Here is a 20221-nt window from a genome sequence, read left to right as displayed (position 1 = left end):
GCAAATACTGCTCCCATTGTGTCTTGTGGTTTGAAATATAGCACCTCAAAAGATCTAACACTATGGAGTTTGCTTCCTCAGATTTATAATCTATTTGCGGATGGAAGGATGATGAGAATTTCAGCATGGTACCCATATTCTCAAACAACCCCTTCCAAAATAAACTGGTCATTCGGGAGTCTTGATGATTAACGATCAACTCTGGCATACCATGATACTTAAAGATGCATTGCAGAAACAATTATGCCATATGATTAGCCTTTATTTTCTTCCTCAGCGGAATGAAATGGGCTTGTTTGCTAAATCTGCAAATGATAGTCCATATCCCATCATTCCTTGTAGGTGTCTAAGGAAGCTCAAAACTAAAGTCCATTGCAATGCTCTACCAAGGCTTATCTGGAATAGGCAAGGGCTGCAACAAACTCGGTATCTTTTGCCTATTATGCTTTACCTATTGGCATATGATGCATGTCTTAACAAATTGTTCTACATCATGCCTCAAAGCTGGCCAATAAAAGAAAAAACTCCATTGCCTTGACCGCGGTATCAATACCTCTATGTCTTTCGTACGGAGGAGCATGACTTTCAGTGATAACTCTAGGCCTTAATTGCTTTGTGACACACAATCATCCATGCATCATTAGAAATCCATCTCTTAGCACAAAGTGTTCATGCCTTTGGCCATTGCAAAGTAGATCATAAACATTAGCAAAGTCCGAATCAGCAACATATTGCTCTTTCATGGCATCCAACTCAATGTGATAAACCATGCTGACGGCTGAAATTTGTGGCTTACATGACAGTGCATTAGCCACAACATTCTTTTTACCATCAATATGTACAATCTAAAAATGAATCATAGAGAGAAAATTTGCCCATCTCATGTGCTTCTTTGACAACTTTGTCTGCGTCAGAAAGTACCTTAAAGTTTGATGGTTTGTCTACACTCTAAAATCAGTCCCTCAACAAATAATGTTTCCACGTAGACTGCATGAATTACAACCAAGAGCTCTTTCTCATAGACCTGCAAATTCTTACTTTCCTTAGCATCCAATTTATTCCAAGTTGTCATGATATCCACCTCAAAGGTACTTATCAACCAATTCGATGCAAACATTTGCTTGAATTGTACCCACGTTGACGGTCCTCTACCTTGCATCAAAAGAGTGGACCACCACTGTAATGCATTCCCTTTCAAGAAAGTGGTTGCCTTTCGAATCTTCGAGGACTTGGTGAAGTTCCCCCCTGAATAGGCTACATCAAACTACTGAATGAAAGTCAAAGCTTTCAATTTATCTTGTGCACCATTGAAAGACTCAAACTTCACTACTTTTCCACCCTCATCGTAGTCTCTTTCTGCTCCTTTGGGTGTCAAGTTGCCGTACACTGGCTGCTGCAAAAAGGGTACATTTGCTGAATTTACATCAAAACCAACACCAAACAGAGCATTTGCATGACCAACATTCATTCCTTGAGCCCCATAAGCATTCGGGGGTGCAGATGCAATACCAGACATGCTACTTTGTGCCCCAAGCATCAAGCCATTGCTGCTATACATAGGGTTTTGCATATTTCCAGCCATACTCGAATACATTGGGCCTTGTACACCATGCATTGGTTGCTACATACCATAGGGATTTGTGCCATACAGTCCCGTGCAGTCCTTGTCCAACCATAGCATGAAAAATTGTACTTCCACCAAAATATCCTAGCTACCCTATCATAGCATGCATGCTCGGCTGTCCAAAATCCATTGGATTGGCACTTCCGTGATGACCTTGCATTTGCATTCCTTGACCCGTAGGTACCAATTGTTTTATTTCATTAACATCTTTGAGAGCTTCAAATGAAGGGTTTGGCATTATCTTCGATGCATCTTGTTGTCCCAAAGGTGTAGAAGATGTCTTTTTCTTCTTGCATTTGCTGTCCTTTGGAGTATTCAAAAATCGGATAAATTGAAGATTCTTTGCTGATTCAACAAAGAGATTTGCTGCTATCCTCATCTGATTCTTGAACTAGTCATCAAATTCCTCTTTACTTTGCTGGTCAACAGCCTCCTTATGCCTTGAAGGCCGTGTATCTTGCCCAACAGTAACACTTTCAGCTTGTTGTCCATGTTTTGAGTGTTGTCCAAGGTCACGCATTGCATTTCCTTCATTCCCACGTGAATGTTCATATTGAAAGGCATCGCCACTGCTTGAGTCCATCTCACTATATAAAGACATATTGCTGTAATTTCTTGATTGAGTGTAGAAATCAGCACTAGCACAAAGTTTTAGCTTGCAATTAGGTGCCTCGGGCACACCAAATCAAGGGACTGAGTGGTAATCCTGGTGATGGAACCATGTAAACACCTTCCTTCCATGGTGGGTGGTAATTTCCTAATTACAACTTAGTTACAATAATAACATTTATTACAAAACTGAGAAATGCAAATTAACTTACAATCTTGGACAATGGACACCCTATTGGTCCCAAAACCGGGATGCCCCTTTAAGTATTTATTTAACTTAAATGAAGAAAAAAGTTGATATACAATGGGATTCTTCCAATCCCTTTCTGTATTCCAACTCCCCTTGCTACTAGTTAAATCCAAGTCTTGGAACTTTCAATTTCTGACACGCTTCTTGAGGTTGTTGCTGAACCCTAGTTTCTGCTACAAATTAGGGTTTACAGCTGAGAAATTTGAAATTTCGCAAACTTTGATGATCTCAATGCTGTAATCTTCGATTTGTTGGTCCCTCCACTTGAATCTTCTTGAAAACAGCTTCAACCCTATTGAATCCAAGTCTTGGAGCTTCCAATTTTTAGCACGCTTCTCGATGTTGCTACTAAACTCTAATTTCTATTGCAGATTAGGGTTTACAGCACATAAATCTGAAATTTCTCGACCTTTGGTGATCTTAATGCTGTAATCTTCAGAAGGTTGTAAAAAGACTGGGAGATGAGAGAGAATGCTGAGGAGAGAGAAAATTCAAACTTTCTTTGCGAAAAACTGAAGAGAATTTGTTATTTACTACCGGTGTCCTATCTCAATAGCTTGTAGATCTTGTCACCTACTATTGATTGGTCTTCTCTTGCCCTTGGTTGCTTTAGAAGTTCTTCCAATGGCTGCAAATCAAATCAACAGTATCTCCTCCCTCTCTCTTGTAAGTTGAATACATTGAAAATGCCTCTCTCCAATCTCTAAAGACGTTTTTCAATCTTACATGGACATTTTTAACAAGTGGTAGCCTTCCCAAATGGTTTTTCTAGCATTATCCATAATTAAATATTAAATATTAATTTTTAGATACTGAAAATTAATCTAATAATTATTTCGGTACCCTAAAAAATAATCTGATTGGCCAATAATTAAATTGGCTTAGCAACTTCCATTCGTAAGTGTCTCTGTGCTATCTTTGACCATCAGATTGGCATTAGATACCATTAAACATTACTTCTTTAGTGTCACCACAACTGACACTAATGGCCAGATGATGGCCTAGGCCAACAACTGGTACCAGATACCTCCAAGTACCTGTGTAGCATAACTTATAGCAACTGTTGCCTTTGACATCCCGTGATTTCCTCGAGTCTCTGGCTCGTAAATTTACTCTAACCCTAGTTGCACCTCACATGTGCAACATTTACTTGACCCTGTGATTAATAATTAATCCTTATGTTAAGTGAGGTTTTAAAAATACATGTCATCATGATACACCAACTGACACTTGTGGCCAAATGAATGACCTAGGCCAACAAATGGCACTAGATACCACTAAGTACTTGTGTAGCATAACTTATAGCAACTTTTGCTCTTGACATCCCATGATTTCCTCAGGTCTCAGGCTTGTAAATTTACTCTAACCCAGTTATACCTCACATGTGTAACATTTAATTAACCATGTGATTTAAAATTAATCCACATGTTAAGTGAGGTTTCAAAAATACATGTCCTCATGACATCAAGAGGTAGGATTACCATAAAGCATTAGTGTGAGGATCGCTTGGTTTTGTCATGTTGCAAGAGCACCACCTCTTGGTAGAGAGTATATGCTAACGTTATTGGAAGTTATTGCGAGGATGGAGTCACACTTATTGGGCAACAACTATTGGAGTCACAAAGACATAATCCAGAATATGCATACGTGTTGGGGAGCAGTGGACCCATTCAGTACAGTGCTGGCTATTGTAATTCTAGGGAGATCCATGTGGATCTCTATAAGAGTAAAGGATGTGCTTCTTGGCTTGTCATTTATGCCCTGAATGGCTAGTGAGACAAGAGACTGCAGTTCTCTAGGAGAGATAGGGTAGTAGGAGCCATGACTTTTTCTAGGATCAATTGATTCTATGTGGATGATTGGGCCTATGGCAAGGTGGCCTAATGGGCATCATACTTGGTATGACTCTCTTGGACCACTCATCAATTCAACTACTTTTTGAGAGAGTTAAAGGATAGGAGAGATAGATGCACAAAAACTATCAGAGGAGAGAAGGCTGTTTTGGAGGAGCTATTATTTTAGATCAGAGGTTAGGACCCATGGTTCAAAGCAGAGTTTGGCAGATCCACAAGCTTGTTATAGTTCTCCAAGAGAGACAAGGTAGTAGGAGCCATGACTTTTTCCAAGATCAATTGATTCTATGTGGCTGATTGGGCCTATGGCAGGGTGGCCTAATGGGCGTCATACTTGGTATGACTCTCTCGGACCACACACTGATTCAACTACTTTTTGAGAGAGTTGGAGGATTCCACTCTAGTGTCACGATTCTAGAGCACCTGTTCTACAATAATGATCTTAAAGAGACAATTACACAAATTTGGAGATCCAGACTCTTGTCAGTTGGACGTGTAGCTAGAGACTTGGATGAGAGCCTATAGGAGATTGGTTCCTTCTTCAGCAAGGAGACCACGAAGAGACATGGCCTTCTAGAGAAGGAGAGGTCCACTAGAGCATGATTGGCTGTAGTACAAAGGGAGAGGAGAGACGTTGAGGGTACAAATGGGTAGCTAAAAGGATACACATTACCAAAACAAAAATTGATGCCATGAAGAAAGCCAAATCAGAGTAAGGTCTTATGCGAGATTTTACTTTTGGAATTACTTTGGTAACAGGGTTCACAAAGACTTTTTTCACACCACAAGGCTAAGACACTCTAGGTAGGGCATTTAGAGACTCAAGAGAGATGATGGATCCATTGCATAGGGCCCTTCGCAGAGGTGGGATAGATGGCTACACAATATTACATTGCTTTGCTAGGATCCACTACTAGACTCTGGCTATGAGAGGCATAGAGAGACAATATGGCAAAGTGCCAAGAGGGTAGTCACAGATAGGATGAGCAAATATCTGATGGTCCATTTTATGGAGTTGGAGAAGGCATTTCTAGCACTACCCTCAGGGAAGTGTCTAGGAGAAGATGGATTGGATAAGTCCTTTATTTTGAGCTATTGGGATCTTATCAATGCACCTCATGTCAACTTTTCTAGAGATGATGGCATAAGAGGTTATGCCAGAGAGACCTTTTCAAGGGATTGATTCACCTCATTCCCAAAGGACATGGAGAGAGATTGGAGATCACATAGTGGAGATTGATCACTTTGCTTGAAACTGCCTATAAGACCCTTGTGAAGGCAACTAGTCTCAAACTATCCTCGGCTGATATCACATATTGTTATCCACCCCATTGAGACAGGCTTCTTGACTTTGAGAAAGCACATGACCACGTGAATTGGGAATTCTTGGAGGGCACAATGCTAATCATGGGATTTCTAGAACTATGCATCAAGAGAATAGTGACTCTTTATTCCTTAGTATATTGCCAAGTTATAACTAGTGGGGTGATAGGAGACAGATTCAGCATTCAAAGATCAATTAGACAGGGCTGTCCATCAGCTCCCTTTTTGTTCTTATTTGTAGTAGATGCCATAAGCACCTTCTTGAGAGATAGATCTACAAGTATCAAAGGTGTCAAGTTATCCATGCTTGAGTTTAAGAAGCTTCTTGATGTGGAGTTGTTGATGACACACCAATCTATCTAGATGGGGATGAGAGTAACTTGCTTTTGTAATGGCCATGGAGATATTTTGCAGAGCAACAAGTGGCTTAATTAGTTGGCATGAGTCCTATGGATTTTGGGTATACAACACTAGGCACTTGGAGTTGTGACTACATGAGGATCTCCTGTGGGTTTCCTGTGGGACCACAGTGAAATATCTTGGATGCCATGTGGGGATTGACATTACATCAAAGCAATAGTTGGCACCTCTTATCTTGAGCATTGAATAGAAGCTTATTTATCGAATCTTAGCGAGACTCTTACTAATAGGGAGAGTAGTGGTCTCCAACTAGTCTTGTGACCATGTGGTACATCACTTCTTGTTGGTTATTTGTTAGCACGCATGCATCGGCTAGACAAAGTGCCTTATTAGGAACTTTATTTGGTTGAAAGGAGATGGGAGCTAACTAGAGTGAAGGTGTCTTGGGATGTCATCATATAGCCTAGATCTAGAGAAGGGTTGGGGATTATAGACCCAAACAGCTAGAGCAAAGCCTTATTGGGGCTAAGCTCATCATTAGGGTTTGCTTCAAGGTGAGGTCCAAAAAGAAACTTCTGATAGGAAGGCTTTAGTTTATGAAACCTACAATATTCATTGGATTTTTCAAAAGAACAAGACTAAAGACTTAGGGAGGAGCTTTGAGGTTTGATTCACAGGTGCCATTATTAGAGCATGGAGATCTATGTCATTGAGCCTTCGTTAGCTGCCCCCCATTATAGCTGAAGAGAAAAGGAGGCAGCCTCTTCTCTTTAGTCACTATTTTGAGATCAAAGTTGGGCCACACTTCGAGACAAACAATGTATCTTGGGGGATATTCTCTCCAAAGGTTGTTGCATCAGTGGGAGATTGGTTTGCATTTTATGAGCTATTGTAAGAGACTCAAAGACAAAGAATATAGGGTCTTAGGGAGCTAAAGCTATGATTGAGATAGTGATGGAGTTCCACTAGGTTGGCGGGTAGATATAGGCACTTCTCAAACTTAGAATGGCTCTTCTTTAGAGGGGACATTTTTCTAGCGGCCATTGTGACTAGTAGAGATATGACATTCACTTTTATGATTGAGGAGGATAGCCATGTCTAGCGAGAGGACTTGGATCTGACATCATTCACTAGATGCTCCAGATAGAGGATTAGAGTAGTGGCCCAATGTGAGAGAAAGTGGTATATCGAGCCACATGCCTGATAGATGGATGGAGATTTTGGGCTTATCATAGAGGCCTCGTTAGAGATTAAAGTGGGACCCAGGAGAATGGATGTGGAGGGATCCATTTCTTGATAGGCCATATGATGTGGCCTTCTTTAGCTACACTACTAAGTTGGGGAGGAGGATTTAGATAAGCAAGATCAAAGTAGATCCAGTAGCCACCTCCTATTAACATAGAGAGGCGTCTCAGACCGGTTCTTATATGACTTTTGGAGAAGGCTACATGATAAGTTTAGGACTCGGAAGATATCTCTCTTCCTATGGCTTGTAACTCACAGGAGCTTAGCGGTTGCCTCTTGGCTTGGGTATGATAAGCTCAGAGTGGCATACATGAGATGCAAGAAGCTAGAAGAGATAGAGAGAATGCTTATGGGATTGTCCTAGGGCCCAAGAGGTATGGAGGAGAGCCCTAAGGATGATATTCCACAGCACAGAAAAGACGATGGTAATGACTTGGCAAGCTGTAGCTTGAGCCATAGATAGAGACCTAGAATGTAGCTATGAGTATGTTCAAGGGGGCACTTTGTGTGAGAGTGTACAACGGAGAGAGGAAAGTGAGCACGGAGAGGAGACAAAGAGAACGCATGAGAGAGAAGGAACAATGTGACTCCAATGGTTGAAGGTACAAGGTTGCAATGGTTACCCCCAACACACAGCTCTATGCATTAGCGTGGGCACTAGACGGTAGCAGGGGGGTGAGAGAACAAGGAGGGTTGGCTGAGCAAGAAGGATTAATGATGGATAATGAGATTGGGAGGGCAGACCATCTATATATAGGCAAAAAGTGGCCAAAACCCTAAATATGGTCAAATCTCTTAAAAAATAGCCAAAACTGCACAAAAAGAAATGCACGAATGTGCCATCCATCTAAAGTGTCTAAAACACATAAAATGACAAACACATACAATATCAGAGCTCCTAATGTCCTCATTTAACTCAAACTGAGGCTCATAGGTAGGAGATGACCACACTATACACACATGACTACTAATACCCCCTCTCACATCTTGGATGTGGCAGAAGGCCAAAGGAGATGCGGATCCAACGGTGGTACGAAGAGCATCAATGCCGATGAAGTTCATCGATAAAGAATGCCAGCCAAGGAGCAAGACCCTCTCTCCATAGAAAAATATGATCAAATGAAAGGCCACCAAAGGGCAAAGGAAATGGAGAGGCGTTGAACAGCTCTAGAAAATGCTAGTCGAGGATGGGTGAGCCACGCCTCTAACCCAATTATGAGACGATAGCGCACCATAAGTTGCATAGAAAAAACAAGGACCACAGACCAAGGAGGAAAGGATGGTGGCTCAATGATGAAAAAAAGAGATTGCCACATAAAGGAAAGACCCAAAGTACACTGGAAACCCTAAAGAAACTCCATACGTGTTGGATTTGACTCACACCTACACTCACAGAGGAGTGTCGGTGATCTGTAGTAGGACACTGGGGCAATTTTTACTCTCCTTACGAGAGGTTCTTTCCCCCAGTTACATTATTTTCTATTTTACGTGTTTATCTTACACAATTTGGTCACTTACCGTGCTTTACACCTTTCAGGTGTGGACGCACCTTAACAACCCAAAGGTCTAAGGGTTGTACTTTGTACTTTCACTTACATTGGGAATTACATCATGTATCGTGCTCTATCTTGACTCTCACTCACTCTACCATCTACTGTGTACTCTTAGATGAGACTTTCATCTCTGACCTCACATTTGGTATCAAAGCTCATGCTCGGCACGGACCAACTCATCCACCTGCTGCTAGAGCAGTCTTGTATCAAACTTGCAATAGTCCACGCCTGCCACCCTAAAGGCTCGCTCGCCTGTAGCCCCTAGTCCACAGTCGCAGTCCCGCCACCAATTGTAGCAGCCCCTACCACCACCACTAGCTCCGCCTGGTCGCAGCACTGCCCCAGGTCCACCAGCGCTGCCAGCCTAGCCAGCCGCTACAGTGCAATCACCAATCTCCAGCGTTGCTTCCGCCTACCTTTTGGTCAACACTTCCGTCCCTGTCCACCAGGCCTGCCAGCATCTTCCCGCTCCTCTAGGCCATTAGCATCCTCCTGCCCCACCAGGCTGCCAACATTAAAGGTAAAAGGAGACATTTATTGATTTTTAATTCAGAAATCTGAAGTACAGATTGGGGCTTTTGTCCAAGGAGTACATTTCTACTCCTGCCCGTGCTTTCAGGCACACAAACTGCAGATTCTTGGGATTTGGGTTAGATAATTTGGGGCTTTTGGCTGTTTAGAGGGCATTGGCACATGTACTGAAGGTTCACTCTGAAATGGACTGAAACTGTACATTTTGCATAACAAAAATTTTTGGGCTTTTGCATTTGTTGTGTTGTTGAGCATTGTTTGTGCATTGGATAGCATGTACATATTGGACACAATTTGCTAATTACAGCTTGGTGTATGCTGTAATTTTAGGAAATTTGTAGATTTCCAGGTAGTTCCAGCTTTGGTTGTAATTTTTGGAAATTTGTAGATTTCTAGATTGTTCCAAATTTGATTCTTGCTCTTGAGTTTTTTGAAACATTGACATTTATCATGGCTAATCAAGGACAGTGTGATGTATTTACATATGTATCCAAAGAGGATAGATTGGACGGCAATAACTATTCTCTATGGTCCTTCATAATGATGCATTTTTGGCTTTTGTTACACTTGTTGAAAATCAATCTAGCTGCAGGATTAAGACTCTTCGTTCAGACTGGGGGGGGATACATATCTTGCTGAATAAATTTTTGAAGGACAAAGGCATTGCCCAGTAGTATACTATTGCATATACTCCCTAGCAGAATGGGGCTACAGAAAGAAAGAATTGGTTACTCATGGAAATGGCTAGATGTATACTAAAAGCTAAGAATCTGCCACATGGTTTTTGGATGGAAGCAGTTATGTGTACTTGTCACGTTTTGAATAGGTGCCATACCAAGGCATTGAAAAATGTCATGCCTTTTTGAGGCTTGGAACAATCGGAAACCTTCAATTGGCCACTTTCGTACTTTTGGGTGTCTAGCATATGCTAATATTTCCAAAGTACTAAGAAACAAGTTAGACAACAAGGCTGTCAAATGCATTTTTGTAGGGTATAGCAGTGAGTGCAAAGGATACAGACGTATCATCCTATTTCCAAGAAAGTCTTTGTCAGTAGGGATGTGATTTTTTATGAAAAGTTGGAATTATCTCTTGTTGGTTTTGATACAAATCAGGCTGCAAATTATATGTTTGAAGGGCTGCTGCCCATTTCTCTTGGTCATACAGTTGGAGTTTTAGTAAATGAACAAAATGTTCAGCCAGCTACTCCATTAAGCAATGCAGATATTCCACCTATGGTGGCTGATCTGAACATTCAACAAGATGCTGAATTAGAGGTTCATTAGGAGCATGTACATAATCAGGAAGCCAGACAAATGCCTAGATGGTACTTGCAAACTATGAAAGATAGTCATTTGGATGCTCCTATAGTTGGTCGTACTAGAAGACAAGCATGTCTGCATGATCATGCTCATACAATGGAATTTGTTATGGCAGCACACACACTTGATGATGAGAAGTCTGATTGTTTTGAGGATGCACAACAGAGTGTGCATTGGATGGTGGCAATGCAGGTTGAATTTGATTCTATCATAAAGAATCAAACATGGGATTCAGTAACATTGCCAGTTGGAAAAAAAGTCATTGGTACTAAATGGGTCTATAAGTTGAAAAGAAAAGTGGATGGATCCATTGATAAGTATAAAGCTAGGCTTGTAACAAAAGGCTACATGCAAAAGAAGGCTATTGATTATGAGGAGACATTTGCTCCTACATCCCGTATGACTACCATTCAGTGTATGGTTGCTTTGGCTGTCCATTATGGTTGGATTGTGCACCAGCTTGATATTAAAACTGTATTTTTACATAGGAAGCTTCACGAAAAAGTGTATGTACAACAGTCCATTGGTTTTGTAGTTGGGGGATCCGAACACCTAGTATGCAAGCTGAAAAAAACTTTTTATGGTCTGAAGCAAGCTCCACGAGCTTGATATGCAAAAATTGATGCCTTTTTAGTTAGTCAAGGATTCATTAATAGCCCATCCAAGTCTACTCTTTACGCATGCAAAGAGGGGGATCCTTGCTGGTCATTTGTCTTTATATAGATGATCTTTTTCTCACAAGGACATATACTGATCAGATTTCAACATTCAAGAAAAATTTGCAGCAAAATTGTGAAATATTAGATTTGGGGCCTTTGCATTACTATTTGGGCATTCACTTTATCCATGATGCTAGAGGCACTGGATTGTCTCAGTCCAGATACATTGGTAAACTCCTTGAGAGATTTGGCTTTCAAGATTGCAAGCCAGCTAGCACACTGATGGAGACTGGACTCAAGCTGTCTTTGCATGATGACAGTGTTTTGTTTGACATTCATACATATGCTCCAACAATTGGATGTCTCATTTATTTATGCAACACAAGGCCAGATATTTAGTTTGCAGTTTCATTCTTGAGCAGTTATATGCACAGCCCACGCATGTCACATTGGCAGGCTGTGAAGTGTATTTTTCGTTACTTGCAGGGTACTAGGACTCTTGGATTACTTTATGCCAAGGGAGAATCATTGCAATTACATCCTTACAGTGATTCAGATTGGGCTGGTGATTTTGATTCACGTCCCTCTATGAGTGGAAACTGTTTCTTTCTTGGTTCATCTTGCATCTCTTGGCTTAGCAAGAAACAATTCACTATTGTCACATCATTTTGTGAAGTTGAATACAAGGCAGCTTTCACTACCATAGTTGAATGTGTATGACTGAGACGTTTGTTGGCTGATCTTGATGTATCTATCATGGAGCCTACTCCTTTGTTTACTAACAGTTACAGTGCCATTGCAGTGGCACCGAACCCAGTGTTTCATGCATGCACGAAACACATAGAGATTCACTATCACTTTGTCAAAGAGAGGCTATATGCAGGAGATATTAGCCTTGTTTATTGTTGTACCACGAATAATATGACAGACATCTTCACGAAAGCTCTTTCTCGCGATAAATTTGAAGCATTTCACAATACTCTAAATTTGATCTTCTTTGCCGGATGATCCTTGTATGCTGATCACTTTTCACTCCAAGCGGGTTTGTTGGGCTTGACTCACGCCTACGCTCACAGAGGAGTATCGGTGATCCATAGTAGGATTCTGGGGTACTTTTTACTCTCCTTACGAGAGGTTTTTCCCCCCCGTTATATTATTTTCTATATTTTACGTGTTTATGTTACATAGTTCAGCCACTTACCGTGCTTTACATATTTCGAGTATGAACACACCTTAACAACCCTAAGGTCTAAGGGTTGTACTTTGTTCTTTCACTTACACTCCGAATTACATCGTGTATTGTGTTGTGTCTTCACTCTCACTCGCTCTATTGTCTGTTGTGTACTCTCAACTAAGAGCTTTCATCTTCGACCTCGCATTATGATCTTGGGAAGCCCCCTTTGAAACACAAAGGGCCAGGAAATCCACGGTCAGCCGCAACATGCAGCTCTGTGTCAGTCTGGGTGCCAGATGGTAGCAAGGGAATGAGAGAATGAGGAGGGCTGGCTAATCATGAAGAATCAATGATGGATAATGAGCATTGGAAGGCATGCCACTTATATATAGGCAAAAAGTGGCTAAAACCCTGGTCAAACCCTTGTAAAATAGCCAAAAGTGCACAAAAAGAAATGCACTAATATGGCCTCCATCTAAAGTGTCTAAAACACATAAAATGATAGACAAATAAAATGTCAGAGCTCCTAATGTCCTTGTTTGACTCAAACGGAGGCTCACAGGTAAGAGATGACCACACAAGACACACATGATTGCTGACACTTTGGACCTAGGGACATTTTCATAGATGCAAGCTAATTACTAGTATTATGGCCTCATATGTTTGGATTGTGAGATGTAGTCATGTTATGGACCTTTAGGGTGTATCCACAATGGAGACTCTATCAAGGATTTGGATAGACATCATCCACACTCTTTGGCACCTCTAAGAGGATGAGGAAGAGAAAAGAGGCCCTCTTGTAGACGTGGGACTCAGACACTTTTTCCAATACTTCCCCTTCAATGGTTTGGCAGCATAGCCCACCACCTTGGTTGTTCACATAACCATTGTATTTCTAACATACTTAGCTAGTTTTTACAAAGTTCCTTGTACTTTGTATTTTGCCTCAGGTTTATTCTCCGAGGTGTTATTAATAGAATTTTCTTTCCTTGGGGAGAAAAATCCAGTGTAGCAATCTATTCTCAAGCTGCCTTGAGACATGGTAAGCATGACATCCTAGTAAGCCCTTATATTAATAGGATGGGCCTATATCTGTGGTGGTGCAAGTGATTGTCCCCTATGTTGCAAATCATAGACTTGACGATGCCATGAAAGGCCATTCTAAGGGCTTAGGAGAGCCATACAGTAATCCCAAATTCAGGTCTCTTTGTCTCCTCTAGCTCCTTGCATCTACACAAGGAATAGGATCTTTGTTGTTACCCAGCCATGTACCTTCTGTTAGCAGAGTATTTGTCAGCTCATGTGTGAGTCTGAGCTTGATCTGGGCTGGGCATTTTTATTCGGTATTTTAGGTTTTTTTCTGGTGTGGCATTTTATGCCATTGGGGCATTTTTATGCACTAGTCGGCCAGCATTAATGCTGTCCGACCAGCATTATTGCTCCCCACTTTTTTAGCCTATTTATACTCAGTGGCTCCTCTTCAGTCAGTATCATCATCATCATCATCATCTTCACCATCTGCAGACTCTGTGGAGAGAGGAGCCAGTGCCAGTGCCCATGCAGTCAGTGACTCACTGTTGTATGTGACTGTCTCGTGTTCAGGTATATGGATTCCATTTCCCGTGCATACATCTGAGTTCTCATCTGTATTGTGTTCTTTTCTTTTTTCTTTTTGTCTTGTGTTTCAGCAGTTTATTTCAGCACATGTTTATGCTTCCACCGCTGCTCCACTTCTGACACCTTCTTGGGGTAGGACAATAAAAGGGCTTGGAGGATGTTCCAAGAAGAGAGCCTACCACCTCGATCACAGTGCGTAAGGTATGTCATGAGTATGCTAGAACCCTGTATGATTTAATGAGACAGCCAAATCTACCACACATAGTGACACCTAGGATGGTGATAGCACCCTCTCTCTACATGGACGATGGTTATGGATGCCATTGATAGACTGCAGACAGGGAGAGCACAAGAAGCATGATGAGCTAGTAGCTAAGCACTTTTCATATGCTCCTAATATGTTGGCTTCTATGTTGGCACATATGTTAATAGGGCCTTTTTTGCACGGTTTCTAGAAAGCTAGTCTGATCATACTATTGTAACGCTTAAAGAGTGGAGATACCATGTGCTATTATTTGGCCAAATAATAGAACATGATTGGCCATTTTTTGGCCAAGGTGTATGGCTCTGTTATTAAGTATGAACTGAGTCAATGGGTAGAGAAACACCAGCATAGAGCTATAGGAGAGCAAGCTGGTTTCCAGAAGGGATACAGTACTTTGAATCATGCGCTTATACTTGGGATATCTTAGAGAAAGGGTGAGCCTACAAGAAGAGAAAATATACCATTGTCTTTTGGATTTCCACAAAGCCTTTGACATTGTACCACAAGCTAGGCTTGTGAGGAGGCTGTAGGACATCGGAGTGCTGGAGGAGCTAAAATGAGGGGGTATATGCTTTATAGAAGTCAGTGAGTGGTCCAGTGCACACACCAAGTGAGTGGTAGAGTGTGCACACCGAGGCATGTTGGATAGAGTGACCAATACTATTGGGGTGAAATACGAATGAACAATGATCAAATGAAGCTCATGGTGTTTAACACCAGATCAGAGCTCCATTTCACTTGGTAGAAATCCCATTAAGATTGTCAGATTCTGTGTGTATTTGGGACTGACCTTCAAAAGCCCACAATTCTCCATGTGGGTGCCCGGAGGTGGCAAAAGCCACACTAGCACGAGGTTTTGCAGCACTATGTGCAGTTGAGAGAGAGTGCACATCTTAACCATATGAAGGGAGAGTCAATTGCAGGAATGGATAGACTGGAGAGAGTTTTAGGATAGATGGTAGCCCATGGATAGCAGACCATTGGTTATGGTGGTGACATGCATGACCCAAAGAAAATCGTCAGCACCCCATGAGATTATTAACCTGAGTTGGGCACCACACCTGTCACAGAGGCCCTCTTCCAGGTAGTGACATTCCTTTAGATAGAATGGGAGCTCCTGTAGTAGAGATACCCCTGGCTGACACATCCTCCAGACAATTAGCTACATCAGGAGATGCCCACTGCTGGTATGCACAAATGTGTACACTGCTGAACTTACGTGAATGAGGATAGATGCACTTTCACCATTTGACTGTAGTCTTGATTGTTCTCACCTCGTACTTGAGCATTGCAAGTACATAATGCCAAAAAAGCCTCCACTTACTGGATATCACAGAGGTGTTGTATATCATATGTCGAGCATTTGGTGGGAACTTTAAACAAAACCCTTAGTCACACACCTTTCTAGTGTGTTAAAATAATGCATTAACTATCCACGTACAGAGTAGCTGAAGGCTGCAACCGAGTGCAGCCTAAATGTTTAAAGGCACTCACGACAAGTATCATATTCAAGTCTATCAGATGCTCTCATGACGAGACTGTCAGTAAGAGATCAGTGCATCATTCTCCTGAAGTATAGTCTCAGAAATAGTGGACTCAAAAGTAGCTAGGTTGCAGAGGTTCCATATTATTCAGAGTGTGCAAAAGTGTACCCAAGAAAACAAAATAGTGTAACGTCTCAATCTAAATGGGAATGAGCCAAAGAGCCAAAAGAGCTTGCCAAATCCCAAAGAAAGAAACCCAAGTCAGAGAGGAAGACATCGACATCTAAGGAACGAGTGTTTGGAACTATGGACAAAGCCAAAAAACGCAAGTTAAGGTCTCATGTAGACCACCACATCTATGCCAACAATTAGGGATCAATCCTTCTAATTTCAAGATAGAACCTGAAGGAACAATATCGAGCACACATCTACATGAGAAAGTGTCTCCTTATGTGGCAACCTCCGTCACTCACAAGCAAAGGATATAGACAATGGGTCACAAGCAAAGAAAATAGACAATGTGACCAACATAGATCACTAAAGTTTGCCCAATATCTTAATTTATGCGAGTGTCAACGTGCATTATTAAAAGAGAAATTATACAGAGAAGTCTTTTTCTTATCTTAGAGCTGGGTCTGGTCACCTACCAACATTTACAGATCTCTCTATTCCTGGAAAAACACCAACCCACAAACAGAAACACCAGCCCATAGACAGACACAATAGTGAGTTGGTACTCATCAGTTGCCGTTGCACAGCTGAAAATTTGCAACTGCACAAATGGATTGGAGAATGAATTCAAGATAGGCTTTTATCTGTAAAAAAGTTATTTCAAGACTTTGACCTGGTGTATGTTCAAACTTCAGGTTCATATGCAAAAACTTGGGACAATTTTTGCAGGTGAACAAGCAGAATTTGCATTGTGCAGCATTTAGTAATTGTGCCTGTCCTCATTGACCTGCCCCATCCTTCATCCCTAAAGTGGATGCATAAGGTCAAAAGGCTCCATATCACTTAAAGGTAATGGAGTACTGCAATCAGAACTGTCTGAATTCAGGTCCAAGAAGGGCATATAGATAAATATTTTCTTGAGAATGTCATGAGAGGTTTGAAGTATAGGTACTGGAAACTCCCCCGAACTCCACTTTTTTCCATTTCAATGTTCCTGTTTTCATTTTCGTTCTCATTTCCAGTTCTTCCTTTGTCATCTTTTAAGCTACTGGAAATTCTTTGAAACTCCAAATTTTGGCTGTAAATGTACTGTTTCTGTTTCTGTTTCTCTTTCCCTTTCCCTGTTTCCTATAACCATGGTTAAAGGTGTCTCTTCCAGCTTATTTTTCTCTAGCTGTCGTTTCATGATTATCGTTGCTGTTTTTTTCAGACAAACACTTTACGAACTTTTTCTCAATAAGAGGTAAACATGAGCAACAATTGTTGTCTGTCATTTAGTGAACAAGAACTATCTGATTATATTAGGATGAGGCTTATAACTGTGAATTTTCAAAGCTAAGGCTATCTTTGATGGATTTTGTACATAGCATGCAGGTTTAATTACAGAAAACATAAAGGGAAGCACTGATCGGTCTGTAACATCATTATCAAGACATAAAGGCAATGTCATCTCTGATAATATAAAACAGTTGGAACCTTTTCAGGCAAGTGAAGAAGCTCAAGTGCAAGTCCATTTAGCACTTCCAAACCATAAAGAACATGCAGGTGCATTGACAGAAAACATAAATGGAACCACTGATTGGCCTGTCACATCGTTACCAAAACATAGAGGCAATGTCATTTCAGACAATATAAAACATATAGAACCATTTCAGGCATGTAAAGAAGCTCAAGTCCAAGCGCATTTAGCACTTCCTAACAATAAAACAGAAGATTTGCTAGACACTGATGCGAATGAGCAGCCACACTCATTGACAACACAATTTAAGAAAGATGAAAACCAGCGTAAAGACAAAGTGACTGAGGTATCACAAACTCAATTTAAGAAACAGAAAAACCAGTATAAAGATGAAGTGACTGAGGTATCACAAGCTCAAAGTCTTCATGACTCTATGGACCTCGCAATGATACCCAGGTTACTCAACTCAGAAACAAGGTGACACAGAAGTTATGACTGGTTTAACAGCCATTTTAAAAAAATAGTATTGGTTTTTGTTAAACCAAAATTGACCCAAATCACAACTACATTAACATAACCTGGTATCACCGGTTAAAATTGATGTTATATTTGTATCTCACAGAAACAGTGTGTAAATTCCCTGCAGAAGCTCTAAAGTATTTAAGGATGAAGGTGTTGTAACCAAGAGGAGGCTGACTCTTGTTCCTTTTAGGGAGCATATATATCCAAGGTGCGTCCTTGTGATTGTCAATTCTATCAAACGTATTGCTAAAACCCTTGATTCTCCCATTTTAGCATCTTAATTGTTATTGACCATGCTGGAACTAATGTTGTTTTGTTGTACAGTCCGGAGAACAGTGCAAGGAGAAGTCTAGCAAAATTTGAAATTCCAACATGGGCACTAGTGGCCAAATCAGACTCAAAGTCACCATTTTTGAAGGGGGTGGTTCCTAGATGGTCTGAGATCAAACGCCCGATGATGGTTGGCTCTTCTTCAGAGGACTCATCATCTATAGCAACTACAAATTCAGGATCATCATCATCACTTGGCCAACTTCATGAGAAAGGTTTTCCTTCTATCATATGCATGCACACTGTGGCATCCTTTTATTGCCTTCCTATTGGAGCTGTTTTTTTTGTTTAACCGTGCTAGTTCTACTCTTGGGCCCGCTCAGTTTAAGCATTACCATTCCAATCGCTCAATGTTTTATTTAAAACACGAGTTCTGTAAAGTTCACAAGATGACAAGGATGTGGGAGGTCTACTCCTAGTTCAAGCAAACCCTTTTGTGAGATTCTCACAAGAATCAGAAATAGCCAGCCATTCGGCGCATGGACTAAATTCGGAACATTTTCCTTTTGAGCTCCTTTCTTCATGGAGGCACAGGGCCTCTTGCATCTCCTCATGGGGAGAGAAAGGCCTTTCGTTGTAGCCTAAGTTAGGATCAACAACAAATCCAACACAATCTGCATTGATGAAGCGAATTACGAGCAATAGTTAACTCCATCAGATAACTCAAATATTGCAAACTGTTGGATCTGTATGGGACTTTGTAGACACTGGAATTTCCGATCAATGTTTTGCAATCTTGAATGTGGGCGACCAAGCATGTATGTCACATTTGTTGTCACTAGTCAGTTGCGAATGCTTCAATGTTACCTGACAAGTATAATGTTTACGTACATTGCAAAAACACACACACACACAGGCGCTAATACTCCCATCGTTTCTTTCAGCCTTGGCAATTTTAAGGGAGTCTGTTTATACAAGTAGACCACAAGCTAATGGGGTCTCAGAAAGGCCTCAACAGATGGGCAACAGTTTGTCGAGTGTGGAAATATCAGACGGTAAGACAGCTTTCTACTCTGTCGTACCTATTTTTGTCAGATAGCCATTGAAACTATCACAAGCTTGAAAGGCCATGGGTTGGTGCTAGCCTCTAGGAGTTGAGGTGTCCATGTGGCAATGGATGAACTTCAAGTGTGACAGCGTTATCTGGAGGGAGGTGGCTGGCATGTAAAATAATATTTCACCGTGGTGGTGGTGCAGGGGAAATTCCAAATGTTCCAAGAAGGACCAACATGGTGGCAGAGCCTTATCGCAGCAGCATCCCGGAGCCTGGCGAGTCCTCCAACGTCGCTCGCACATTCAATGGCCATTCATCTGAAGGCGAAATGAGCCCTGGTTGCATACATCCATGAATGATGATGGTGGATCGTGCACCATCTGTAGAAGCGACGATGCCAGATGTTTTGTACAGTCTAGTCAGAGAGTCTTTGATAGGAAAGTTGCTTGTTCAATCTTTCCACTACCAACTAGCTTATTTACTTGCTATAACTTACATGTTGGAACGCCCAAATTTTTATTGTTAGCATGAGCCTTGTGCGTGCCCGTGCACGCGTGCGCACACGCGCACACACACATACACATATATCTCTAAAAACAAGTCTCCTCGAAAAAGTAAAAAGAGGCAAAGATTGGTTATTGTCTTGCATATATATGGAAAGAAAAATAAAGATTACGAAACATGTATGTGAATTAATTAACAAGGATCATGTCCCTTAGAAAATATAACAAAATGAGTAATGTAGGTGCTATTTTGCTTTGTGGCATAATGGCATGTGTATTCAACAAAATATTGCAAGTGAAGGTGGAGGTGCATGATAGAGGAGCAAAACAATTCACTCACCCCATGCAAGATACGCACATTGTCGCAAGGAGA

At 41.2% G+C, this 20221-nt stretch overlaps 1 protein-coding gene across 1 annotated transcript in view; it reads left to right on the top strand.

Moving 5' to 3' along the window:
* LOC148031097 (uncharacterized) overlaps positions 1-20000 on the top strand; it is a 103742-nt gene extending 83742 nt beyond the window's left edge. Inside the window, exons 7-11 of the mRNA XM_087684623.1 lie at positions 17415-17976; positions 18146-18229; positions 18346-18566; positions 19236-19346; positions 19549-20000. Of these exons, the coding sequence (XP_087540749.1) occupies positions 17415-17976; positions 18146-18229; positions 18346-18566; positions 19236-19346; positions 19549-19700 (1130 nt within the window). The 3' untranslated portion in view covers positions 19701-20000. The remainder of the gene's footprint in view (positions 1-17414; positions 17977-18145; positions 18230-18345; positions 18567-19235; positions 19347-19548) is intronic.
* The last annotated feature ends 221 nt before the right edge of the window (positions 20001-20221 follow it).

The sequence above is a fragment of the Lygodium microphyllum genome, chromosome 9 (assembly GCF_053477565.2).
Source record: "Lygodium microphyllum isolate KBCC chromosome 9, Lygodium_microphyllum_v1.1.10, whole genome shotgun sequence".
Lineage (NCBI taxonomy): Eukaryota > Viridiplantae > Streptophyta > Polypodiopsida > Schizaeales > Lygodiaceae > Lygodium > Lygodium microphyllum.
The sequence above is the reverse complement of the archived record's forward strand: the minus strand, read 5'-3'. Positions and strand labels throughout refer to the sequence as shown.